Below are 27,455 nucleotides of genomic sequence, written 5' to 3'. Positions count from 1 at the left end.
TCTCTGAAGCAAGCGAGCTGTGCACGCTCACACTAATCTGCTGCTGTTTGCGAGTGAGAGGCTGAACCACTGCCCTATCTGTCTGAGCCCAGGGGCTAGCCGCTGCTGTTCTTCTGTCGTCTGAGGCTGTGTTTTCCAGGGGCTTCCATCCAGTTGCCAGGTAGATCCTTGGCTCCACTCCCTCGCTGTTCTTGCCTGGCTTGTTAGCGCCACAGACTGACAGGATGATTGCTGCCCAGCTCCTGGCCTACTACTTCACGGAACTTAAGGATGACCAGATCAAGAAGGTGGGTGTCTGACTCGGGGTGGGGGGGGGGCTGAGTCACGCACTGAGTGTGACAACATGTGCATGTGTGTGTGAAAGAGTGAGAGCGGCAAGGGCATCGTATTTCTCCCCTTCCTTACCAATGGCCCCCACCTGGCAGTGCTTATGAAACAAGGCCTGGCTCGCGCTATGGGTCAGAGCATCGGCAGATCTTCCTGCCGGTCGCAATGCCCTTGAAACAGGGAATAGAGTGGTGTGTGTGTGTGTGTGCGTGCGCAAGTGCGTGAGCGGGGTGTGTGTTCAGGGGAGGGGGTCATTAGTCTTCTGCTTCCGCGAGTTAGCCAACCAGCCTTACACTCCCTGCAGCCATCTCATTTTAGCAACCACCCCCCCCCCCCCGCCCCCACCACTGACGGGAGGGGTAAGATCGACAGAGTGTCCCTGGAATGCCTTCCCCTCGCTACTGGAGGAGCCCTCCTCATGATGTGGCTGCCATGTGACCATTCTAGAGATGTTCGTTTCCAATAAAACCAGGCCGACGCAGGACCGCAAACCCTGTAGTAGGATGTGTGCTGTTTGTGTCTCAGTTAGCAAGAAGCCCCATCTGTTTGCAATGTGAGGGGACAGCGAGCAGTCCTCGTTCACACGTCCATCCATCCACCCAGCTGCTTGGATTATGGTGGTAGTATTAGTCTGGGGAATAAGAACGAATAGTATTGTATTGTATTGTATAGTATTGTTGTATTGTATTGTATTGTATTGTATTTGTATAAAAAAGTAATGCTATGTTATGGCCACTTGTTACAGAATTAATAATCCATATACCTCTAACGGAAATACTCTGTGCTTTCATACAAACGTGTGCTTTGTGATTTGGGAGGATTTGGAGTTATAGTTGCGGAAATGTCTATGACAGTCAAAGAGGGATTAGCTGCTTCCAACCACAGTAGGCCTCATTGTCACCAGTGTCCTTCAGTGACCGGGGGCAGGCAAATCCATTGTGTGTCGTGCTTCACCCACTATGGGCGTTAAGTATAAGACCCTCCCATCACTGACTCACCACAAAGCTTCTTTAACCAGGTTTACCTGCAGGTTAAACAGCAGTATCACTGTCCCCAGTAGAAACCGGTAGTTGCTGAGGAGGAAGTTAAACCTGACAGGAACTGTGTTCTGCTGGGGGGGGGAGGGGCTGTAAGAGGAAAATGTGTATTAAAATGCTTTTGTTACACTACTCTCAATTTCCGTTTCCGACATATATTTTCCCACGAAGTCAAAGTCACAGTACTACTGCTTAACACCAACCATTGCAAAAATAATTATGGATTTCTGAGTTTTCCTCTGTATCATGAGGATGCAACAAATGTCAATTTTCTTAGCTTTTCCTGGAAAGGGGGATTGTGGTGGACATTGGCGATTAATTACCTTGTCATATTAAAATCATTATAATGTAAGCTAAAATACAATTAATCAATTTGAATTGTAACTCTCACCCACATAGGTGTTCTGATTAAGTTATAGAAATATAAAATGCATAAAAGCAGTACTGGAGAAAATCCTGTTTAACCCCAAGGCAGAGTGTGCCCTGAGTATGAACCCTAATCCAGCCGGACTGGAACATGTCAGAATTTTTGTTTACTATTCAAGATTGATCTGTCAGACAGGTGTGTAGCATTTAATGTGATTGAGACAGCAGGCAGGTGGGAATGTGCTTGATTCTGCATGGAAGTAGCCTCCTTAATCCTAGTCATAATGGGCTCATCCAGTGAGTATGTGTGCTCCGCCATCTCACCACCACTTCCGTGTGAGGAACACTGCCAAGAGATGAATTGCCCCACTTAAAATGAAATTTGTCTTCCGTGTAAAGACACATGAATGGTATGTACTTTTAAAAACCTCTTTAAAAAGATTATATTGCAAGACTGATGTTTGTGACCTCAGGTGACCTGTGTGTCTGGAGCCTATCCTGGAAGCAATGGGCACAAGGCAGGGAACAACCCAGGATGGGGGGCCAGCCCATCGCAGGGCACACTCACACACCATTCACGCACACATTCACACTTACGAGCAATTTAGCAACTCCAATTAGCCTCAGCATGTTTTTGGACTATGGGGGGAAACCGGAGTACCCCGGAGGAAACCCCACGATGACATGGGGAGAACATGCAAACTCCACACACATGTAACCCAGGCGGGGACTTGAACCTGGGTCCCAGAGGTGTGAGGCAGCAGTGCTAACCACTTTTGGCTATTTTAATTTTTTTATTGCCTCAGATTTTTAGGAAATTGAGGTTCCAAACAACAGATGCAGATGCAGAAAGTAGTAATCCAGAGCAAGATTTTGTTTCAACCAGCCAGTTCAGTATAGTCACAGTGCTCATATGGTACTCCATGCAACCAAACAAACAAAATGCGTACGTTTTTGATTGCATTCACAGATTTTAATAAAACTGAGTTTCCCCTTGTGGGGACCAAAAAAATGTCCCCACAAGGTCAAAATGACAGGATTTTATCACATTTGGTCCCCACGATGTGTCATATATACATGCCCCCCCCACACACACTCACACTCACGGTGGACATTGTCTTGTTCCAGAAGAGGGTCCCCTTTAGAGCTCTGTGTGCATTTGCATGTGTAGGTGGTAGCAGACTCTTAACCCCCTTTCTCTCCCACAGATTGATAAGTACCTCTATGCCATGCGCTTTTCGGATGAGACGCTACTGGATGTAATGGGCCGCTTCAGGCGGGAGCTGGAGTTTGGCCTTAAGCGTGACACCAACCCCACAGCTACAGTCAAGATGCTGCCCACCTTCGTCCGCTCCATACCCGATGGCTCAGGTCAGTGTGGCCCCATCCCTAACCTGCCTCATCCCCTTTGTGTGCATGTGTGAGATATGGTATCCCCGTTTGAAGTTTACATAATTACAGCCCCTCTGAGACCCCCTCCAGGACACTGTGGAGCACCAGAGGCCCTGTCCACACATAGAATTAACATGCGTTCTGGGTGATCCAATCACAAGTGAACAGCGATAAATACAGGTGTGAACGCACCCAAAATGCATTGAAAACTAGACGAGATCCAATCAGTCAAAGCACATTTGGAGGTGGACTGGGACGCATATGGCAACTTTCTTATAGCAGTTTGAACATGAATGTGTCCTGGGCTGCATTGGAGGACCGCCTACTCTGCTGACAACCTCATGTGAGTGCAAGTACATATGTACTCATTAAACAAGTGAACGGTATTCGACATATGATTTTTGTCAGAATGCCTGTCAGTGCACAGTGGGCCACTATGTAGTAAACACATCTTTTTAGCTACAACACCAAAATATAATTTTCAATCTACTGGGAAGTTGGTTTAATATCAGACTTTCACGACCCATTCGCCTGGAAACATTGTCAAAGTGTGCATCATTAATGTTCTGCACAAATTTGGGAAAAATAAATTGCTTCCTTATTTATGTCAAAGCTGCTCCACACTTTATTAATGTTGATGACATGTGTCAGTAAAAATGTAATGAATGCAAAGTTAAAGCGTGTAGGTAAGAATGTGCGTTCAATAGCCTAGATAATGAATATGAATAGAAACCTATAATAATAGTGTAATTGTTTAGATAGTTTTATATTTTTACATTTAGGGGGCTTGAACTCGCAGTCTGAAATTCAGTCCCATCCATTTTCCAAATCGCTTATACTACTGGGTTGTGGGGGGTCCGGAGCCTATCCCGGAAGCAATGGGCACGAGGCAGGGAACAACCCCAGATGGGGGGCCAAAACCATCGCACCCACTCCAGCTTCTTTTACTTAATTTGCTCCAAGTCAGACATATAATTCATCGCATCAGACAAATTTTTACCAATTTTGAGCTTCATTGGTTATGATTAAAAGCTGAAATATTATCATATGGCGACCAACATAATGCATAACACACTGAACACATTGCCTTTGAATAAAAAAGTATTAACCTAAGTAATGAAAGACCTTTTTAACATGTACATTTGTATCTTGATGCGGTATAAAAATGCATGGCTGAAATGTGAAAAGTTGAACTTTACTGTGAAATATAGTTTGAATTGTTGAAGACATCACATTTGCATTATGTGAAATAATGTTTTATAATAATGACTGCTGAATGAAAATCACACCATTATTACAAAATACATCTTAAAGATTATACGCAGAAGATAAACAAACATTATTAAGAAATATAACACCCGTTATGGAATTATTTAAAAATAAAAGGACCCATTAATTATTGAAATATTTATTTATATATATATTTAGTAATTTCATTTTTAGTATTATGACTTGATTTCTTCTTAATGTTCAGCGGATTCTGCATACGGAAGCAATTTGCATACTTATTTAAATAAGTTGCCGGAAAGTGAGATCTGATTACAAACGGTCGGTCGACACGCATGCAGAGACTCATGCTAATGTCAGGTGTGAACGAACGTATTTAATACTGTCCACTTGTGATTGGATCACCCAGGATGCATGTTAATACAAGGTGTGAACAGGGCCAGAGAGAGGATGATGCACCTCCCTCCATTTCACCGTTTCGGTTTGATTAGATTAAGATTGACTTTTTTTTTTTTTTTTTATCTCAGGGGGACATTCTTGTGCACACAGCAGCGTGATTTGTAGTGCAAAGATGGACATACAGTCTTTATTTTTCATTTAGAGAGACTTTTTTGCTCATCATGTTTTCTTTGCATGTAGCATTAACCTAAGGTAGTTAGCCAGAAGCAGATGGGTTACCGCAAGGCAAAGTAAAGTAAAACAAAAAAAAAAGAATTACCACAGATTAATTTTTCCACAAAATTAACACTATAAGCGGATTACTTGATTACTAAAAGCAAATTATTTAAACAATATTTGTAAAGGAATTATTTCGTCCTAAGCTTTTTGATCCGTATAAGTGGTTAATCAGTATAACCGTGATCACTATAAGTGGGTTCCACTGTAAATCACATTGTAGGCCTTGTTTCTATCAATTTCCATTGTGGCCTCCTTAAAAAACTCAAGTAGATTAGTCACTCAGAATCTACCCCTCCTAAACCCATGTTGGCTGTCCCTCAGAATATTATTAGTGTAATGACTTTTCCCTGGATTATTGCCTCCACCAGTTTTCCAGTTATACGAGTTAAGCTAATTGGTCTATAGTTTGAGGGCTTGCTTCTATCTCCCTTTTTTAAAATGAGCATTATATTTGCGTGCTTCCAGCCCGAGGGTAGCCAAGTTATATGTCTGCATATCCATAACTCAAGAAGATGCCATCAGGGCCATGAGATTTATTAATTTTGTTCAGCCAGACCTTGTAACACATCAGCTTCAGTTAAACATATATTGTTTATATATTGTGTTACTTATATCTTTTTGAGTAAATACTTGTTCAAAGTAATCATTGTCACGGGAACGCTCGCGATCGCGGGCAGAGCGGCGATCGTGCGAGGCGAACGGGCAGAAAGCAGGCGGAAGTCGGGGTAAACTGGGGTTTATTAAACAGACTGGGAACAGGAAACATGAAACGCCGACTTACATCAATGACAGACAAGGCAAACAGGTCAGACCAGGACTTAAATACACAAGACTGATTGAAAGCAAACGGACACAGCTGGGTACAATCCGGGAAACACACGTGGGTAATCAGGGGGCGTGGCACACACGAGGAGCGGACGAGCCGGGCATGACAATCATTAAATTCACTAATATGTGATGTCCTCATCATTCTCAATATTCAGACCAGCACTATTCTGTAGATTGATGACTTGAGTTTTTAAAACCCTTTTGGCATTGAAATATTGGAAAAAACTTTGACCTTAGATTGCAATGCAATTTTTCTTTCTACATTTCTCTTAGTACATCTTATATTATTTTTCAACTCGGCCTACATTTTAAATACCCAATATCCTTTATTTCTTTCCATTGATGATACAGAACCCTTTTCCTCTTGACTTACTTCTTAATTTCAGTTGAAAACCAACTTGACTGTATTTTCCCAGTTTGTTTTTGTGAGAAACAGGTATGAACTCCCTTTGAGCTTGCAGTTTAAAAAAAAAAAAAAAATCCCATGATTTTTGTACAGTTTCAATATTTACCTCCATTTCTAATTTTTTATTCATCCCATTATAGTTTTACCTTCCTAACATTGTACATTTTTATTCCTGACTTGCACATACAGTGCACATACTGCAAATAAGTTAAAATGCCATGCTATAGCTGGGGGAGGGGGAGACATTGGGTGGAATGAGCCAGTGGCTAAATGTGCTCCAGGATAGCACTCCCTGGCCATCTTCTCTGCTGTTGCCACCAGTGGGTCCAGGCTGCGTTCTGTTAAGTAGTTGGCCTTCCTGGTGAGACCATTTGGTATGTCCTGAACTGATGACACATCCCCAGGTGGCCTCAGTCATAGTCATTCTACAGTCTAATAGAACATACACAGCAGCTTGCTATACACATCAAAAGACCTGTGTCTTCTCTTTCACTTGTCTGATGCGCCTCAGGATCTCTGTGTTTATGCATGGAGGTTTCCATGACAACAGAACATAGCTGGAATGTAACCCCGGTGACTGCCTTGAGCACTGTGTATGTGCAGGGGGGGAAAACAAAAGGTCTGGCAATTACCGAAAGCTGCAATGACAGCCCCCCCAACTAAATAAATGTGACTCCAGGCCCCGTAGTGTTTTTTTAGGCAGAAAAATGGAATTCTATGTCTGTAGCCTGAGAACGGCCGTCACTCAATTTCAATGCCATTTCACTGTCTGCCTTCCGAATAGCAGCGCGTACAGCATGCAGGCTGAGAACCAGGAGCCACCAAAACAGGGTCTAGCATCCACTTGGCATATTAGCATGTTAGCATCACCTTCCATCGCCACAGCACCGTGAACGGCTCTATGAAAACAGTAGCCCCCACATCTGCAGTCAGGATACACGTAGCAGCCAGGATACACGTAGCAGCGTGTGGCTCTGTGGGCTAAGCCTGTGTGCCTATAATCAGAAGATCGCAGGTTCAAACCCCGCCTCAGACTGTGGCTCCTTGAGCAAGGTCCTTAACCCCCAGCTCCCTGGGCGCTGCTACGGGTGGCAGCCCTTCGCAGACAACTTCCTCTATGAAAGAAAAAAAAAGAGCAAATTGTGGGAGGCGTAAAGACAATTTCCCTACAGGGACAATAAAAGTATCGATTATTATTATTACGTGTATCTGCATTTTTGTGTTATATATTAACACACGATGCAATGCAGAGCAATTAATGTGACTTCAGGGACTGTTGGTGGTTGCACAGGAAGAACAAGTGTCCCGTAATTTGGCTTCTAGCACATTCTAAAATTTTGCATGTTTCTACATGATCTTGCAGGGTGTCGTCACTCTAGATCATGCACCGATGATATCTGTAAGGAGCCTTTTCATTTCACTGGTACACAAGCTATTTTAGAAAATAGCGTCTGTGATTTGGAGTTATTTCGAGAATATTCTATGAGAATATGTTGTCTTCACCTAGTAGTTTCGTAACCTGTCTTTTGGTAATATCGGGTTACAATGTTCTCTGCAAACACTATTCTTTTGTAAAGCTTGGTATCAAGTTGAGGGCATTGCATGACATCCCAAATCAAGCATGACTACCCTTTTCACAGGCACAATACTTCTCTGCACATAAGGTCCCCCACTGGTGTTTAGCTTCCCGTAACCTAAGTCGTCTCCCTGGGACCTGGATCTCCAGAAACACAGGAGAAATACTGGCTGTTTTTTCCTGCGATAGAATATAAATATTCTAACAAAACGTAAAACCCTGCGCTCTCGGTGTATTTTATCACCAAGATTTCTAAATACTGGTACTGCAATGGAAAATAACATCAGTATACCACTTCATTATGTATGTTCAATATGAAGGCATGCAAACGTGTGATCTCATCCCAGTCGCGAAGTGAGAATTGCATGTACATAACGTGCAATGTTGATATGAATATTGCACATAACCCAGCCATACTTAGTATTATTTGTACTGTAACATTGTATTGTTAATTGTCTGTAATCTGCGGAGAAGGCATTCAAGTAGGAATTTCATTGTACTTTGTACATATGACACCACTGTCTTAGTTCAGATTGAATTCAGATGCAGAAGAAACTTAAAAATTAGATTTTGAAGACACTGTACACAATGGAACGCAACAATGATTGAAATATTTTTTCTCTTGCCTCGTTTGTTTTGAATATCTTCTGGCTACTCATTCTTTTAAAAAGTGTATGAAGCTTCTTTTAAAAGTGCAATAATTGTAATGACAATCTAGCTGTCACGATCAGTCGCGGGGAGAGCGGTGATCATGCGGGCAGGCGTGCAAAAAGCAGGCGAGACAGGCGAAATCGGGGCAAACTACGGGGTTTTATTGGGGAAAAGGGACCAGGAAACATTTACCACAACTAACTACAATGACGAACAAGGGGAACAGGTCAGACCAGGACTTAAATACACAAAGACTAATCAAAGGAAGCGGACACAGCAGGAGACGATCAGGGAAGCACACGTGGGTAATCAGGGGGCGTGGCACACACGAGGAGCGGACGAGCCGGGCATGACACTAGCGCCATAGTAATAACCATTTGCTTATTGTGGGACATTAAGTACATTAAGTCTTAACGTAAGATTAAGTCTATATTCGTAGCATTTTCGATTAGATTTTTTTGTCAGGTGAAAGTATTTATGACCAGATATATGTGTGAGAAATTTGGTGACTATTGGTCGCTATTTTTGGTAAATTAAACTACATTAAACTTTTTCACATTAAGTGTTTTAGAATGTTCCGGCAGAATACAAAGGCATCATAGCAACACACTCAATTTACATTGTGAATTACAGTGATCCCCCGCTATATCGCGCCACAGTTCTCTGCGTATCGCGTACCTTGCTTGTGGTTCGATTGTTTTCGTTTTGTTTTAAGCCCTACGATGGCTCCTAAGCGTCCTGCAAAACTCCTGGATGTTCTTCGGGAAGGAAAGCGGACGTCGCTTACCATTATGGCTTGAATGAATCGACGGTATGCTACATCAAGAAGGATGAAAAGAATATGAGTCATATATATTTTTATTTTTACATATTTCATTACAGAGAGAGAGGGAGAGAGAGAGATGTGTGTATATACACGTTTCTATGTCACAAGGAAGAGAGATTACGCAGAAAGCGTTAGAATCCTACGCGGGGAAAGCCTCTTTTATCGTGCGTTTAAGTCTCAATTAAGACACAAATGCAAAAACTACTGAAGACTGAACGATTCTTTTTACCTTTTATTTGCACCAGTTGAAACAGGAGCGGGAAATGGTGCCCAAATAAACAGCGCACCGGCAGTGATCATTATTGTATATCCATCCATCCATCCATCCATCATCTCCCGCTTAATCCAGGGTCGGGTCGCGGGGGCAGCAGCCTCAGCAGGGAGACCCAGACTTCCCTCTCCCCGGCCACTTCGTCCAGCTCCTCTGGGGGGATCCCGAGGCGTTCCCAGGCCAGCCGAGAGACATAGTCTCTCCAGCGTGTCCTGGGTCTTCCCCGGGGTCTCCTCCCAGTGGGACATGCCCGGAATACCTCCCCAGGGAGGCGTCCCGGAGGCATCCTGATCAGATGCCCGAGCCACCTCATCTGGCTCCTCTCGATGCAGAGGAGCAGCGGCTCTACTCTGAGTCCCTCCCGAATGACTGAGCTCCTCACCCTATCTCTAAGGGAGAGCCCAGCCACCCTGCGGAGGAAACTCATTTCGGCTGCTTGTACCCGCGATCTCGTTCTTTCGGTCACTACCCAAAGCTCATGACCATAGGTGAGGGTAGGAACGTAGATCGACTGGTAAATCGAGAGCTTCGCCTTTTGGCTCAGCTCTCTCTTCACCATGACAGACCGATGCAGCGCCCGCATGACTGCTGATGCCACACCGATCCGCCTGTCGATCTCCCATTCCATCGTTCCCCCACTCGTGAACAAGATCCCGAGATACTTCAACTCCTCCACTTGGGGGAGGACCCCATCCCCAACCCGGAGAGAACATTCTACCCTTTTCCGGCTGAGAACCATGGTCTCGGATTTGGAGGTGCTGATTCTCATCCCAGCTGCTTCGCACTCGAACTGCGAACTGCTCCAGTGAGAGCTGAAGGTCACGGTTCGATGAGGCCAACAGAACCACATCATCCGCAAAAAGCAGAGACCTAATCCTGAGGTCACCGAACCGGACGCCCTCAACGCCCTGGCTGCGCCTAGAAATTCTGTCCATAAAAACTATGAACAGAATCGGTGACAAAGGGCAGCCCTGACGGAGTCCAACCCTCACCGGAAACGAGTCCGACTTATTGCCGCCCATTCGGACCAAACTCTGGCACCGGTCATACAGGGACCGAACCGCCCTTAAAAGGGAGCCCGGTACCCCATACTCCCGGAGTACTCCCCACAGGACCCCCCGAGGGACACGGTCGAATGCCTTCTCCAAGTCCACAAAACACATGTAGACTGGTCGGGCAAACTCCCATGAACCCTCCAGAACCCTGCTGAGAGTATAGAGCTGGTCCACTGTTCCACGGCCAGGGTGAAAACCACACTGTTCCTCCTGAATCCGAGGTTTGACAATCTGGCGGACCCTCCTTTCCAGGACCCCCGAATAGACTTTGCCAGGGAGGCTGAGGAGTGTGATCCCCCTGTAGTTGGAGCACACCCTCCGGTCCCCCTTCTTAAAGAGGGGGACCACCACCCCGGTCTGCCAATCCAGAGGCACTGCCCCCGATGTCCACGCGATGCTGCAGATGCGTGTCAGCCAGGACAGCCCCGCAGCATCCAGAGCCTTGAGGAACTCTGGGCGAATCTCGTCCACCCCCGGGGCCCGGCCACCGAGGAGCTTTTTGACCACCTCAGCGACCTCCACCCCCGAGATAGGCGAGTCCACCCCCAAGTCCCCACACTCTGCTTCCATATTGGAAGGCGTGTCGGTGGGATTGAGGAGGTCTTCGAAGTACTCCCTCCACCGACCCAAAACGTCCCGAGCTGAGGTCTGCAGCGCACCATCCCCACCATAAATAGTGCTGATGCTGCACCGCTTTCCCGCCCGGAGCCGCCGGATGGTGGACCAGAATCTCCACGAAGCCGTCCGGAAGTCGTTCTCCATGGCCTCACCAAACTCCTCCCACACCCGAGTTTTTGCCTCAGCGACCACCAAAGCCGCAACCCGCTTGGCCTGCCGGTAGCCTTCAGCTGCGTCTGGAGTCCCACAGGCCAGAAAGGCCCGATAAGACTCCTTCTTCAGCTTGACGGCATCCCTTACCACCGGTGTCCACCAGCGGGTTCGGGGATTACCGCCGCGACAGGCACCGACCACCTTACGGCCACAGCTCCGGTCAGCCGCCTCCACAATGGAGGCACGGAACATGGTCCATTCGGACTCAATGTCCCCCGCCTCCCCCGGGATATAGGAGAAGTTCTGCTGGAGGTAGGAGTTGAAACTCTCCCTGACAGGGGATTCCGCCAGACGTTCCCAGCAGACCCTCACTATATACTTGGGCCGGCTAGGCCTGGCCGGCTTCCTCCCCCACCAGCAGAGCCAACCCACCACCAGGTAGTGATCGGTTGACAGCTCCGCCCCTCTCTTCACCTGAGTGTCCAAGACATGCGGCCGCAAGCCCGACGACGCAACTACGAAGTCGATCATCGAACTGCGGCCTAGGGTGTCCTGGTGCCAAGTGCACATATTGACACCCTTAAGCTTGAAAATGGTGTTCATTATGGACAGTCCGTGACGAGCACAGAAGTCCAATAACAAAACACCGCTCGGTTTCAGATCGGGGGGGCATTTCCTCCCAATCACGCCCCTCCAGGTCTCACTGTCGTTGCCCACGTGAACATTGAAGTCCCCCAGCAGAACAAGAGAGTCCCCAGGAGAAGTGCTCTCCAACACCCCTTCCAAGGACTACAAAAAGAGTGGGTATTCTGAACTACCGTTTGGCGCATAAGCGCAAACAACAGTCAGGACCTATCCCCCCACCCGAAGGTGAAGGGAGGCTACCTTCTTGTCCACTGCGGTAAACCGCAATGTACAGGTGCCCAGCCAGGGGGTAATAAGTATGCCCACCCCTGCTCAACACCTCTCCCCATGAGCAACTCCAGAGTGAAAAAGGGTCCAACCCCCCTCAAGGAGCCCAAGCTATGTATCGAGGTGAGTCCGACTACATCTAGTCGGAACTTCACAACTTCGCGCGCCAGCTCATGCTCATTTCCCTTCAGAGAGGTGACATTCCATGTCCCTAGAGCTAGCTTCTGCAGGTGAGGATCGGGCCACTGCCCCCACTCACACTGCACCCGACCCCTATGGTCCCTCCTACAGGTGGTGGGCCCATTGGAGGGGGGACCCATGTGCTTTCTTCGGGCTGTGCCCAGCCAGGCCCCATGGGTGCAGGCCTGGCCACCAGGCGCTCGTCATTGAGCCCCACCCCCCAGGCCTGGCACCGGGGGGGGGCCTGGTAACCCGCGTCCAGGCAAGGAAAATCGTGGATCCATTGTTTTTCTCATCATAAGGGGTCTGGTGAGCTGCACTTTGTCTGGTTCCTCACCCAGGACCTGTTTGCCTTGGGTGACTCTACCAGGGGCATAGAGCCCTGGGCAACTTAACTCCTGGGATCATTGGAACACACAAACTCCTCCACCACGATAAGGTGTCGGCTCCAGGAGAGGTTCTCACCAAATATGGTAACCCTATATGTGTGCAGTGTAGTGCAAATGTGCAGAGTAGTTCAATTAAACTATGTTCAAATATAATAAAAATATATATGTTTCGAGAATCGCAGCCAGGGAAGAGCTGGAGAAGTGTTTAACTACTTGGTAAAAAAGAAACCTGCACAAAGCAAGAGCCTACATTTCAAAACACAGAAAATGTCCTGGGAATTTTATGAATATGAAAACGGGAGCCTGGAAACTGAGGCGAAGTTGATGTCTCGTCCTCCCGTTACCATGCAGGCAGATAGGCAGCAATGCCTCCAAGAGTTGGGCCGCTTGTGATTTCCTGCGGTCTCAAATCATGCATTGTGGCTTTTATTTTTATCTGTGTGTGTAAAATCACACCATGTGCACCGCTTGACCATCTTTACTTGCTTGGCTGCCCAAAATATTCAAGCTTGGCTAATCCGGGCACCTGTTCATTGTGACAAGGCATGGTGAGGAAGTTAGCAACTAATGTGGCTGAAAGCTAAAAGATAATTTGGTTGGAAGCTACCGACCAATGTGGCTACAAGCTAATTGCTAATGTGGCTGCAAGCTAATGGCTAATGTGGCTGCAAGCTAATGTGGCTGTGGCTCAGGTCTTCCCTTCTGCATGCCTGTTTGCTTATACTTGTTGCCAGGCTGCACAGAAGCTGAGTGATTGCCCTGAGAGGAGATAGGCTTATGATAGCAATTAGTGAGCTGCCTTTTATGGGGTAAATGGCCATATCTGCCATCCAATTATATTTGTGTTACATTTCGGCCAATTAGGCTGCACCTAAAATCAACAGAATGTAGAACGGATGTTTTTAATAATGCATGGTAAGGGACTCCGGTGCAGGCACCCCAGCAGGAGAATGGCTGAGTTTCACCTTCTCACTTTGGCTGGCTGCCATTCCTCAGTGCTGATACTAAGTCACTCAGTTGAGACAGTCGGCTCTTTAACCAAGTGCTACCCTTAATATTGCCAGCGAGTTAACCTCAATGTAACCAAAGCGAGTTCTTCTCTGGATCTTGTTTTAACTAGGTTTTAATTTTAATGAGTGTGTGAGGAACACTGGCCCTGAATGGAATGGCATTGTTAATGGCAACAGGATCATCTCTTCTCATGGTGTTTGACTTGGGATCATTTGGTCTTATTGATATTTAATCCTGATAATCCATCCATCCATCCATTTTCCAAACCGCTTATCCTACTGGGTCGCGGGGGGTCCGGAGCCTATCCCGGAAGCAATGGGCACGAGGCAGGGAACAACCTAGGATGGGGGGCCAGCCCATCGCAGGGCACACTCACACACCAGTCACTCACACATGCACACCTACGGGCAATTTAGCAACTCCAATTAGCCTCAGCATGTTTTTGGGCTGTGGGGGGAAACCGGAGTACCCGGAGGAAACCCCACGACGACATGGGGAGAACATGAAAACTCCGCACACATGTGACCCAGGCGGAGACCCGAACCCGGGTCCCAGAGGTGTGAGGCAACAGTGCTAACCACTGCACCACCATGCCGCCCCCTGGTTTATTATTGTGTGTCATATTTTTGATGACAGCTCAGTCAGACATTAAGTGCCTATTTTGGATTTAAAATTACATCATTATTTGGTTAGAGATTATTTGAGAGTATTTTGTGCTGATTTTTAATCCAGAAAAGGGAGATTTCATTGCTTTAGACCTTGGAGGGTCCAACTTCCGAATCTTGCGGGTGAAGGTGTCCCATGAGAAGAAGCAGACGGTGCAGATGGAGAGCCAGATATACGACACCCCAGAAGATATCATCCATGGGAGTGGAACCCGGGTAAGATGGTGGCCACCCAAATCCGCCAGTCCAGCTTCAGCCAGCAGTCGATCCCCACAGCCCCGCAGTGTTGGTGCGATTCAACTCAGCATAATATGCCGCCATGCTCCCTGCAGCTTTTTGACTATGTGGCAGAGTGCCTCGGTGACTTCATGGACAAGCAGAAAATAAAAGACAAGAAGCTTCCAGTCGGACTGACCTTTTCCTTCCCGTGTGCCCAAAGCAAACTGGATGAGGTAAGAACCATGGCAACCTCGAGCTGATAAGGACACTGAGTGTGTTTTTTAGGGATCCAAAGCATGTACTGCTGTGAATGAAAGAGTCATCCCGTGGACAAAATTGATTCTGTGGAATCACGAAATGCATTTAATCTCCTACTGAGTCATGAAAGGCACCACAAAATGCATTTTGTCTATTGCTGAATCATGAAAGGCACCACAAAATGCATTTTATCTATTGCTGAATCACAAAAGGTACCACAAAATGCATTTCGTCTTTTGCTGAGTCATGAAAGGTACCACAAAATGCATTTTGTCTTTTGCTCAGTCAGGAATTGTCTTTCGTCTTTGGCTGAGTTAGGAGAGGTACGTAGTAGGCCAAATTTGGCGCTGATCATCAGTAGAGAGCTACGTATGTCTCTAAACCTTCAAAAACAGTGCAACTGACATTTTCCTCATTTTTAGTAGTAAGCGAGTCAGCACACTGCCTTATATCACTTAAAACCTTCAAAAATTGTCAACTAGAGACAATACTTTTAATTGCCTTTCATTTAAAATACATATAATTTAAATATACAGGTACACACCATTCCCTACTTTTGAATACTGTGAAAGAAATTGGCCAGTAGGTGGAGTCAGTAGTCCATTTCACCAATTACATTCAAAATTTCAGGCCATTGCATTTACATTATTAATCAGTTGTTTTGTTTTTAAAATGATGCATCACATCTTACTCAGAATGTTTCTGCTCTGTTCCCACTTTTACATGAAGTCTTTCAAGATGTATGGACTGCAAAGTTATTCCTGAGGATTCTGTTTCCTTTTAATACTTTTGATTTACTGTTAAGGGTCCAAAGCCCGTAGTTACAGCACTGTTATATGGAACCCCCCCCCCAATATAGCAATATTCTAAATATGGAACAAAATCTAAATTTACACAGCCAGCATAAACAAATCTTAACCTCTCAGATCTTGGCCTACAACATTAGGTAGTAAGGTGTCTATTTCTACTGCTCAGACCATCTGACCCAAATCAGACATTCAATACAGAGGGGTTGCTACACTGCAGGTTTCTACATTCTGTCTTATGTCTTCTTACCCGTTACACCTGGACTCGAATTTACCCAATCTATCACAGTATTTACTGCTGTCTGAGTTTTTAATATATCAGCCACCAATGAGTCAGTACTCCATTTTCCATCAGTGCTGATGTACTGTTTCTATGCTATGGATGACATTCTGATGCTTTGGACCCTTCAGTCACTGCTTGCAGTTACTAGTCTGAAATTATTTTGCTACTCACAAAGCTATGTGATATAAGGAGTGGGTGATTTAAACCACATAGATTTTGTATGATAATCCATGCTACTGTCCCTTATTGTGTGGGGATATTCTCCCTTGATGTGGAATCACAGAGACCTTTGTCACCTACAGGGTATTTTGCTAACCTGGACGAAACGTTTCAAAGCTAGTGGGGTGGAGGGGATGGATGTGGTGAAGCTCCTCAACAAGGCCATCAAGAAGCAAGGGGTACAGCTTTCCCTTCTATCAGCAGAATCTGGTGACTCATCAAGCAGCGAAAATCAGCAGCAGCCGGCTCACAATGTGGTCAATGTGCATTTCACAGGACTATGATGCAGATATCATGGCAGTGGTCAACGACACGGTTGGAACTATGATGACCTGTGGATTTGATGACCAGCGCTGTGAAGTTGGCATTATCATAGGTAATCTGTCCTCTGATAAGCAGTGTTACCTGAACTAATTTAAGAGGCTGAATGCGGCATTAATGTGATCCACATCTGAATGTGAAATGAGGTTGTAAGATGGCAGAATTACAAAAACAAAAGAAACATTGAGGTGAAAATGAGGGTTGTTCTGGTCCTGAAAATGTGACCAGGGACAGGCACCAATGCCTGCTACATGGAGGAGATGAGGCACATTGACCTGGTGGAGGGAGACGAGGGCCGCATGTGTATCAACACTGAGTGGGGCGCTTTCGGCGATGATGGCATGCTAGAGGACATTCGCACCGAGTTTGACCGGGAGATCGACCGGGGCTCCCTCAACCCAGGGAAACAGCTGTAAGGCACCATGCAGTGTGATCTCTACAGTGTGATGTCACAAGAAGTCACATAACCTCCATTTGTACAATGCTACTGGATGTCATGTGACATATATTCAGTGATGTCATTGGACAAAACATGAGTACTTTTTTGTTATCTTAATTGTCTTATCAGGCACTGAGTAACTCTTACAATGTTCTCTTAAAGACAATGCTGCGACTTCTCTTGACAGGTTTGAGAAGATGGTTAGCGGGTTGTACATGGGTGAACTTGTCCGCCTCATCCTGGTCAAGATGGCCAAGGAGGGGATGCTGTTTGAGGGAAGGATCACCCCCGAGCTTCTCACCAAAGGGAAATTTGAAACGAAACATGTCTCTGCTATCGAGAAGTTAGTCCCAGTCTTCCATTCACTTGTTCGAATAATTATTGGAGTGACAAGATAAAAAGAAACCTATAGATTTAGAATCGGAATGTAGATTTTAGGTATGATTATCTTTGAATATATTAAGGTGTCTAGATAATTCATGTCAGGGAGCAGACTTTGAGGTAAGACAGGATTTGTAAACTACCATTTGAATTGAAAGGACCTGGATTTTGCTTATGCACTGAGTTCTTGCTATGTGCTGACAGTTCAGTCTCCTATAATCATGCATGCGTCACTAATGTTACTGTGAAACAGTTGGATATGTCTTTCAATCTAGGAAACAAACTGCTCAAAGCACAAGAAGAACTGAACTACTATATTTAGCCAAGTAAAGGTGCTGTTCAGTTTTAAAGCAGTTTGCAAAACTTGAAATACCTTCTCTGACATGGATCTTCCGGTCCCTCTAATAAGCAGAAAGATTACTTGTGAAATGAAAGGCCCCTTTAGGCATTCTCAATGCTCAATTATTCCAATTATGATTCTTATGTACTTTAATAGAATGATAAGTAGAACTGCTCGCTGTACTGTCTTAGTAATCAGTATTCGACCTGTTAGTCGTCTTCATGACCTTGTCTAGTAACCTTCAGGCTACCCAAGAAAATGAAACTTAACTAGAACTGGCTTCACTGGAACTTTCCCACATTACTCTGGAACAACAGAGATGAGTCTGTTGCTGTGTAGTTTGTGGACTTGACATTGTACAGATTAACAAAGCTATAACGATGTATCTCTCTGCATCCGTGTGGCTCAGGAGCAAGGAGGGCCTATCCAAGGCCAAGGAGATCCTGACCCGATTGGGAGTGGAGCCGTCGCATGATGACTGTGTGGCCGTGCAGCATGTGTGTGCCGTGGTCTCATTCCGCTCTGCAAACCTCATTGCGGCCACACTGGGTGCTATCCTCCACCGGCTGAAGGACAACAAGGGTACTCCACGGCTGCGCACCACCGTGGGCATCGATGGCTCCCTCTACAAGATGCACCCACAGTGAGTACCTAAGAGATGGCCACATGGCCACCTTAAGTCATAAGGACCTAGGGCAATAGACATGACTACTTGACCTCTGACCATATTTCACAACCCCCCTCCCCTACCCACCCCAACAAAAGCTATGCCCGACGTCTGCACAAGACTGTACGCCGCCTGGTCCCAGATTCGGACGTGCGCTTCCTGCTGTCAGAGAGTGGGAGTGGCAAGGGTGCTGCCATGGTGACGGCAGTGGCCTATCGGCTGGCCGATCAATCTCGGCAGATTGCTCAGACACTGGCTGAGTTTCGGTTGACAAAGGAGCAGCTGCTGGACGTCAAGAGGAAGATGAGGGTAGAGATCGAGAATGGCCTAGGCAAAAAGTCCCACGACACCTCCACTGTCAAGATGCTGCCCACCTTCGTCCGCAGCACTCCTGATGGGACAGGTAATACCTAAAGCACTGAAAAATGAGGAAATGCTGTTCGGCTTATATAAGAGCATAAGACATTTACAAATGAGAGGAGGCCAATCGGCCCATCAAGTTCTTTCAGGGATAATTCAACTAATAGCTTAAAGTTGTTAAAATCTTAGCTAGCTCTGATTTAAAGGAACCCAAGGTTTTAGTTTGCACTACTACAGGAAGACTATTCCATACTCTAACATGTAAAGTGCTTTCGTAAATCCAGTTTAAAATGTTCTCCCTCTAATTTCCACCTATGACCACAAGTTTTTGCGGGATAGCCAGCATGGATTTAGGAGAGGTAGATCCTGTTTAACGAATCTTTTGGAGTTTTTTGAGGAAGCTACTCAGGAAGTTGATGATAAGAAGGCCTATGATGTCATCTACTTAGATTTCCAAAAGGCTTTTGATGTTGTCCCCCACAAGAGGCTCCTACTTAAACTCAAAGCGACAGGTATTTTAGGTACCGTAGCGACCTGGATTGATAACTGGTTAACAGATAGGAAACAGCGAGTAGTTATAAGAGGAACAATGTCACAGTGGGCCTGTGTCCATAGTGGGGTACCGCAGGGTTCGATTTTAGGACCACTATTGTTTCTAATTTACATAAATGATATAGATACCAATATATACAGTAAACTGGTGAAATTTGCAGATGACACCAAGGTGGGTGGTGTAGCAGATACTGAATTAGCAGCTCAGCAGCTACAGCGGGATCTTGATTTATTTAGTGACTGGGCCGATACCTGGCAGATGAAATTTAACGTAGACAAATGTAAGGTACTCCATGTAGGGAGCAGAAATATAAAGTACAGGTATTTTATGGGTCCCACTGAAATAAAGGTAGGTGATCATGAAAAAGACCTTGGTGTGTATGTTGATGCTTCCATGTTCCATTCTCGCCAGTGTGGGGAAACAATAAAAAACGCCAATAGGATGTTGGGGTATATCTCCAGGTGTGTGGAGTATAAGTCAAGGGAGGTAATGCTAAGATTATACAATTCCTTGGTGAGACCTCACCTAGAATATTGTGTGCAGGTTTGGTCACCATATCTTAAAAAGGACATTGTGGCCTTAGAAAAGGTGCAGCGTAGGGCCACAAAAATGATTCCTGGTCTTAGAGGAATGTCATATGAGGAAAGGTTACTTGAGCTAAATCTGTTCAGTCTCAAGCAAAGGAGACTGAGGGGGGACATGATCCAGGTATATAAGATTCTAACAGGTTTGGATGCTGTTCAACCAAATAGTTACTTCAGCATTAGTTCAAATACACGAACTCGTGGCCATAGGTGAACATTTCAAACTGGATTTAAGGAAGCACTTCTTTACACAGCGCGTAGTCAGAGAATGGAATAGTCTTCCTGATAACGTAGTGCAAGCTGAATCCTTGGGTTCCTTTAAATCAGAGCTAGATAAGATTTTAACAACTTAATAATAACTCAGATTGAATGTTTCTAGGTCCCCCTCCATGGCAATGTACAGCACTAATATTATAAACACGAAAAACGACAAAAAAACGAACAATTATTTAGGCTTGAATCAACTTCAACGGATTAGCATTAATTAGCAATGTTACTGAAACTTTACCAAGGGTTGCTTTACAAATGACTAATTATGAATTAAACAATCAAATCGGACCACACTGAACTCTAAAGTTTTTTTAACTGTTAAATTAGATTGAAGCGAAGCAGGGATCAACCACATCATGCAAACAGTGGCTTTGGAAGTTGCACTTGAATGACCAAAAGTACGCTAGTCACCTGATTTTATTGTTGCATTACTATGGAAGAGTTTTGGGTTATATCACAAAAGTTTTGGGTTGTAACGCAATGGTTTTGGGTTATAATGCAAAACGTGATTTTTTTTTTCTTCTGCCGTTTTTTTTTCTCCTCCTTTGTCCCCTTAGGGGCTCCATAATGTTCATTTTGTAGCAGTTTTTAGCATTACTGTACGATCCTTAAAGAACAGCAGTGAAACAGCGAGAGAGAATAAACTAACACAGAGACGAAGGACCCTTTACGGAGATAAATTTTTCTTCCTTCTTGATAGTTTTTCCTTGCCACTGTCGCCTTTGGCTTACTCACTGGGGGCTTTGGGTGAGGATGCTGTAAAGCGCTTTCAGACGATGTAATGTCGTGAAACTGCGCTATACAAAAATAAATTTGTTGTTGTTGTTTTTATAAAATTTCGTCAAATAGCTTAAAATAATATCAACTGTATTAGCTGAAAATATGATTTTTTACGTAAAATATTAACTTGCACTAAAACACTTCACATTGTTTTACACTATGTATTTAATTCACACAAACGACGCTACATCGTTCTATTCGTTTTATTCTATGAAAAATGATCTGCTGGCCAGATTTAATAAAAAGTACAGACTACTTACGAACTTTAAACTTCCGAACTTTCAGACATACGTACGAAGAGGACTGAAAGTCCAAATTGTGTTCATTGGACTCCCGTTTCCTGTCCGCAACATCATTTTTTTTTTCTGCGCTCCAATTCCGCCTAGTACGACTTCTGGCCGCTACTCCCGCCGCGCAGCAGCGTAGCGTACATACTCCCTGCATTCTAGTTCTTTACATTTTTGTACACCCTTAAAACGTTGTTGAATAATGACTTATTAACATTTCACGTAACGAACAGCCGTTCGTATGTTCGAATATCTCATTCGTAAGTAGAGGAGCGTTTATATAAATATGTTTAACAATAAAATCTAAATTCACAGGTTGAATAAATAACATATTGTGATGTTAGAGTGGCAAAGACATCATGAAGCGGACTACAAAGATCACTTATTAACAGACTCTACTTTTATTGCATGATCCTTAAAATACAGCGATACAACAGTGAGTGAGAATAAAGAATAAACTCTAACACAGATGGGGGAGCCTTTAGAGACAAAAGTGGAGAGAGTCAATATAGCGCAACCAGTCATACTCTGGAAACTTTTTTCGATTTGGCAAAATAAATCCGACAAAACAAAATACGGATTAACCTTCACCTTACTTTCGCTTCTGCCTACGTAACATTTCTGTTCCATTCTTTTTTGCAATCGGTAGAAATGCAGGCTGGTTCTCAAAAGGCACCAAGCGAGAACCAGCCCAGCACCGGCACCAGCTTCATGTTGGTGGAAATGAGGTATTAGAAAATTGTGTAGTATTTGTGACATGACTACATGGCTTTGGGTTTTATGTGGCCACGACCTGCTCTCTTGTCTTCAAAAAGTGAGTCATCTATAAACTGAATGATATGCTTCCCTGTTGATTAACCTGACAGTTGTCTGACTGTGATCCCCTCTCTTGTCTCGGACAGAAAACGGGGACTTCCTGGCACTGGACCTGGGGGGGACAAACTTCAGGGTTTTGCTGGTGAAGATTCGCAGTGGAAAGAGGCGGACTGTGGAGATGCATAACAAAATCTATGCTATCCCACTAGAGATCATGCAGGGCACTGGGGAAGAGGTAACTAAATTGGAATTCCACACATTTGTACCCAAATCAAATTCCTTTGTATCTGATTCTTTTTACCAACATGTTGAAACATATAAATATATCAAGATGCTTTTTCATGAGCTCATTGTCAACTTGATGTCCAATTAGTGTCCCTTTGGTTTTGTGTCTTAGCTCTTTGATCACATAGTGCACTGCATCTCTGACTTCCTGGACTACATGGGAATGAAGAACGCCCGCTTACCTTTGGGATTCACCTTCTCCTTTCCCTGTAAACAGACCAGCCTGGATGCGGTATGATGATCCTCTCATGCCCAACCAATTTCTGTGCAAGCCACAATATCCTGAAGTGGTGTCCCACATTGTAGGCTGGATAGGAATGCTACTGCTACCTGAAATTAATGATGAAAAATATCTGTAGTTGCACCTGTGGACAATATGACCAATTACATCAGGACTGTGGTTTACACTGGTAGTTAACATGAGAATAGCTTATTTTTTGACCTCTGACCATATATCACAACCCCCCACCCCCACTCCATCCCAACGCCAACCAAACCAGTATCTTCTCCTGCTTCTTTCTCTGAAACTGAATGGTTTCTTCTATCTCAGGGTATCCTAATAAAATGGACTAAAGGTTTCAAGGCTACCGACTGTGAAGGTGAGGATGTTGTGAACCTGCTCCGGGAGGGGATCAAGAGGAGGGAGGTAAGCAAAGATGCCTGAAGTCACAGTCAGGCCCACCTCAGTCTTTACTGTTCCACTCTCTGTGCTTTAGTGCATGATGGGAAACATGATGGAATCCCAGCATGGTACTACAGAGAATCCAAAGTTAATTCAGCTGTAGACATCAAGGCCATTTTGTGTGCCAGCAGTTATGTGCCTGAAATCGCAATTGAATTTATGTTGGAGGCTTATTGTTATGAAGCCGAGTCTGTACCCAGATGTAGGGCTTTGTTAAAGGGTGGATAAAGTCAGTGTCTCGGTGATTCTGTGAGAAGGATGTGCTGTGCCCCCTGGATATAGAAATCTGGCAAAATAATTTTTTCCCTGATGAACCACTAAAAGATGACAATTTAAATGCCAGATTACAGCTACCAGTCTCCTTTGAGCTGTACACACACCTATAATTAGGTAATTAATCCTAGTGTGCCTAAACATTAACAATTTAACAGCTACTGAACTGAATTTGATGCCACTGTTAGTACTTTAAATTGAGTTAGACATAAGTGGCATTCAGACCACAATCTTTGTACATTACCTATAATTTACAAATTCAGAATTATGTAAGGGTTTAAAGCAGGGGAGGTCAATCTCATCCAGGAAGGGCCAGTTTTCACTTCAACACCCTAATTAGATTACCGATTAGAAGACTGATTGGCTGAAGAGTCCTCGTACCTGGGTCTGAGCAGCTGATTTAAAGGTTATCCCAAAAACCTGTGTACACACGGGTCCTTTGCTGTTATGATTGGCCACCTCCGGTTTAATGTTATGGGAAATGTTGTAAGAACCATGTAACCTGTCCATTCACTGATTCACTGAATTCTGTTTTTGAACTGAAGGAGTTTGACCTGGATGTGGTGGCTGTGGTGAACGACACAGTAGGAACAATGATGACATGTGCTTACGAAGAGCCCACTTGTGAGATTGGACTCATCGCAGGTCAGCTCCAGCATGTGAAGTCAAACGGGGGATGGGGTATTGGCAAAGACGGATGCCACATCACATGCTGGTGTGTTTCCAGGCACTGGGAGCAACGCGTGTTATATGGAGGAGATGCGCAACATCGAGACAGTTGAGGGCACCGAAGGCCGCATGTGCGTCAATATGGAGTGGGGCGCCTTTGGGGACAATGGGTGCCTGGATGACATCAGGACAAAGTATGACGAAGCAGTTGATGATCTCTCACTCAATGCCGGCAAACAGAAGTGAGTAATCATCATGTTCTCTAGAGTCACTATTTTGAAGCCACATGTCTCGTATCTTCACCCAGGTCCAAATAACAGAATGCTAAATGCTAGCAGAGATGCGAGAGAGTAACAGTAATGGAGTGACATCATTAACCTTTCACTCTTTTCCCCCTCAATGCACCCCCATATTATGCACTCCACACTTCTGCCATCCCATCGTAAACCTCATGTTCAATGTCATTCTAGAGTGCAATATATGTACATAGCAGAGATATATTTTGTACACTGTGATGGGCTGGCCCCCCATTCTGGGTTGTTCCCTGCCTCGTGCCCATTGCTTCTGGGATAGGCTCCGGACTTCCCGCGACCCAGAAGGATAAGCGGTTTGGAAAATGGATGTATTGTTTGACTTGGCCACTAGCACACCTCATACAGAATACCGAATTTCCCAGAGGAATCCACCCGAGGGATTAATAAAGTCTTATCTATCTATCTATCTATCTATCTATCTATCTATCTATCTATCTATCTATCTATCTATCTATCTATCTATCTATCTATCTATCTATCTATCTATCTATCTATCTATCTATCTATCTATCTATCTATCTATCTATCTATCTATCTATCTATCTATCTATCAATCTATCTATCAATCAATCAATCAATCAGCTGTTGGTGAAATTTAACAAGATCATGGAAGGGCTGAGGTGCCCCTGAGGAGAAGTTTGGGAACTGAAGCGGTGTTCTTCTAGCCATCCAATTAGACATCAGTAACTTTTTAGAAAACAGAAGAAATTATTACTAGTTTTTATTGTGTTGCTCTTAATTTGCACATGTTCTGAGGTTAAATTGTGTTTTTTTGTTCTAAGACAAAGTATAATTTTATCATTATGTCATGAGCAAGGCTCCATACTGAAAGGCTCCTATGCTTGCCTAAATAGTTCAGTTAAGTTGATTGGTTTGTTTCCTTGAAAGACTCAGCCAGCTGTTTCACATTAGGGACACGTGAATGATTCCGGGAGACCAGTCAGCACACAGCAAGAACTTAAGTGCTTTAGTGAAATCCAACTTGTTTAATTTCAAATGGTAGTTAACAATCCTGTCCTAAGTCAAAGTCCTCCCTGACATGGATTTTGTCACCCTAGCTGAAGCTAAGATGCAGTAGCACTGCGACAAGTGAATTGGGCATGTTTTCCTCTCTATTTAAGGTATGAGAAAATGTGCAGTGGGATGTACCTTGGTGAGATCGTCAGGAACATCCTTATTGACCTCACAAAGCGAGGGTTTCTGTTCAGGGGGCAGATTTCAGAGACCCTGAAAACTCGAGGCATCTTTGAAACAAAGTTTCTTTCCCAGATTGAGAGGTAAGTGATCGCCATGACATTAAATGAATTTCTGATTGAACTTGACAGCACGGAAGTCTGTGAGTTAACATGTTCATTGCCCCCTAGTGATCGGCTGGCGCTGCTGCAGGTCAGATCAATTCTGCAGCAGTTGGGCCTGGACACCACGTGTGACGACAGTATCATTGTCAAGGAAGTGTGTGGCACCGTGTCCCGCCGAGCCGCCCAGCTATGTGGAGCTGGCATGGCTGCTGTCGTTGACAAGATCCGTGAGAACCGAGGGCTGGACCACTTGGATATCACTGTGGGAGTGGATGGCACGCTCTACAAGCTCCATCCGCAGTGAGTACCGCATGACGGTGATGTAATCTTATACAGGTCTGGGACTGCCACTGAAACCAGCCACACTCTGTGATACCATCCACTGACTCCCTGGGCTTTGATATACTGGATGTGCTCACTAGTTTGTCTGCATAGTTCTGAGGCTGTGTGTCTCCTCCCCCCTCCAGCTTCTCAAAGCTCATGCACCAAACGGTGAAGCAGCTCGCACCCAAGTGTGATGTCACCTTCCTTTTGTCAGAGGATGGCAGTGGTAAGGGAGCAGCGCTGATCACAGCTGTTGGCTGCCGCATGCGACAGCAAGAGCAGCAGAACTGAACCATCACGTTCACCTGCCTTTTACCCCCACCAGCGCCCTGTCCTCACATCAGTCTCCTGCTGCACCTACATTGCTACATCTAAAACACTGACAGGGTGGTGGGATGGGTGTATCCTGCACATATTCTCACTTTCTCCTGGGAATTAAGAACAAAATTGAAATGCAATATAACCTATAACTCTTTACAACTTAAGGCTGTATTATATTACATATAAGAGGTTCATTGGGTGAGCTTTTGAAGTATTGTGAAACTACTGTAGGCATTCATATAGGGTGTATGTTAGCAAGTTAAAAGGACAATTAACTTGTATGAAACCTTAACCCCTTCACCATATGTTTAATTTATTTAAAAAAAATTTGAGGGGAGAGTTATGAGATTATAAAGGTTGCATTACATGAGCCAAGAGGCACAGGAGCAGGTCGGGCAGAACAGGGGCTTTCATTTTGAACGTGTCGTTCCAATTTTTCTGTCAAGTTGTCCAATGGGGTTTTTGTATTAAATTCGGTAATTCAGATTGTGGGCATTTGATCTGCGACCAGGAGCCTTTTGCGCACCATAGCATTTTCCCTGCTGTGAAGGTTGCACATAATAGTCGTGGTTGTGTGTCCCGAGTCGTATGTCTTGCGATTGTATCATGTGACTACCCTGCCCCCCCCCCCAAACACACACACACATGCAATCTCATACAAACACATAGTTTCTCCTCTTCCCTGAAACACAGTTAAGTAATCAAAGGTCTTGTCTTGTCTTGGTGTTTCAGCTCACACACCCCCCCCCCCCCCCCCCAAAAAAAAAAAAACTTCCAATACTGTATATCTCGTTGCTTTTGTGAACTGGTTGTCATGTTGAGTATGATCTATAGGCCGTGCCCATTCTGAACAGGATTTTAAAATATGTCACAAAGTGAGCAGGCTGCGTAAATATAGAGGATTTTCAGTGTGTCTTGTGTGCTGCTGCTGAATGTTTCTGCATCCTACCATCAGACATCTTGTAGCTTTACATATTCATGAATGCATGCCTTACCGGTAACTTGAAAAAGTATTGGGTACATTTATTTTGTACAGTGTTAGAGCATTTCATGTCACATCAGATGCACTAGTGTTACAACAAAAAAAGACGACAGAATATAATAAAGTTTATTTTGATGTGCAACAAAAACAAATCAA

General features: G+C 44.7%; 1 protein-coding gene across 1 annotated transcript; it reads left to right on the top strand.

The window, feature by feature from the left end:
* LOC125739183 (hexokinase-1) lies at window positions 1-27,455 on the top strand. The gene is made up of 18 exons (XM_049009036.1): window positions 1-287; window positions 2,939-3,101; window positions 14,636-14,784; window positions 14,901-15,020; window positions 16,437-16,532; window positions 16,630-16,729; window positions 16,903-17,086; window positions 17,301-17,456; window positions 18,244-18,477; window positions 18,600-18,904; window positions 22,238-22,386; window positions 22,549-22,668; window positions 22,987-23,082; window positions 23,937-24,036; window positions 24,119-24,302; window positions 25,496-25,651; window positions 25,739-25,972; window positions 26,140-27,455. The coding sequence occupies exons 1-18, from the start codon at window positions 225-227 to the stop codon at window positions 26,285-26,287; spliced, it is 2,757 nt and encodes a 918-aa protein (XP_048864993.1). The 5' UTR covers window positions 1-224; the 3' UTR covers window positions 26,288-27,455.

The sequence above is a fragment of the Brienomyrus brachyistius genome, chromosome 3, assembly GCF_023856365.1.
Source record: "Brienomyrus brachyistius isolate T26 chromosome 3, BBRACH_0.4, whole genome shotgun sequence".
Taxonomy (NCBI): domain Eukaryota; kingdom Metazoa; phylum Chordata; class Actinopteri; order Osteoglossiformes; family Mormyridae; genus Brienomyrus; species Brienomyrus brachyistius.
Note: the sequence above shows the minus strand (reverse complement) of the source record. Positions and strands in the feature narration are given on the sequence as shown.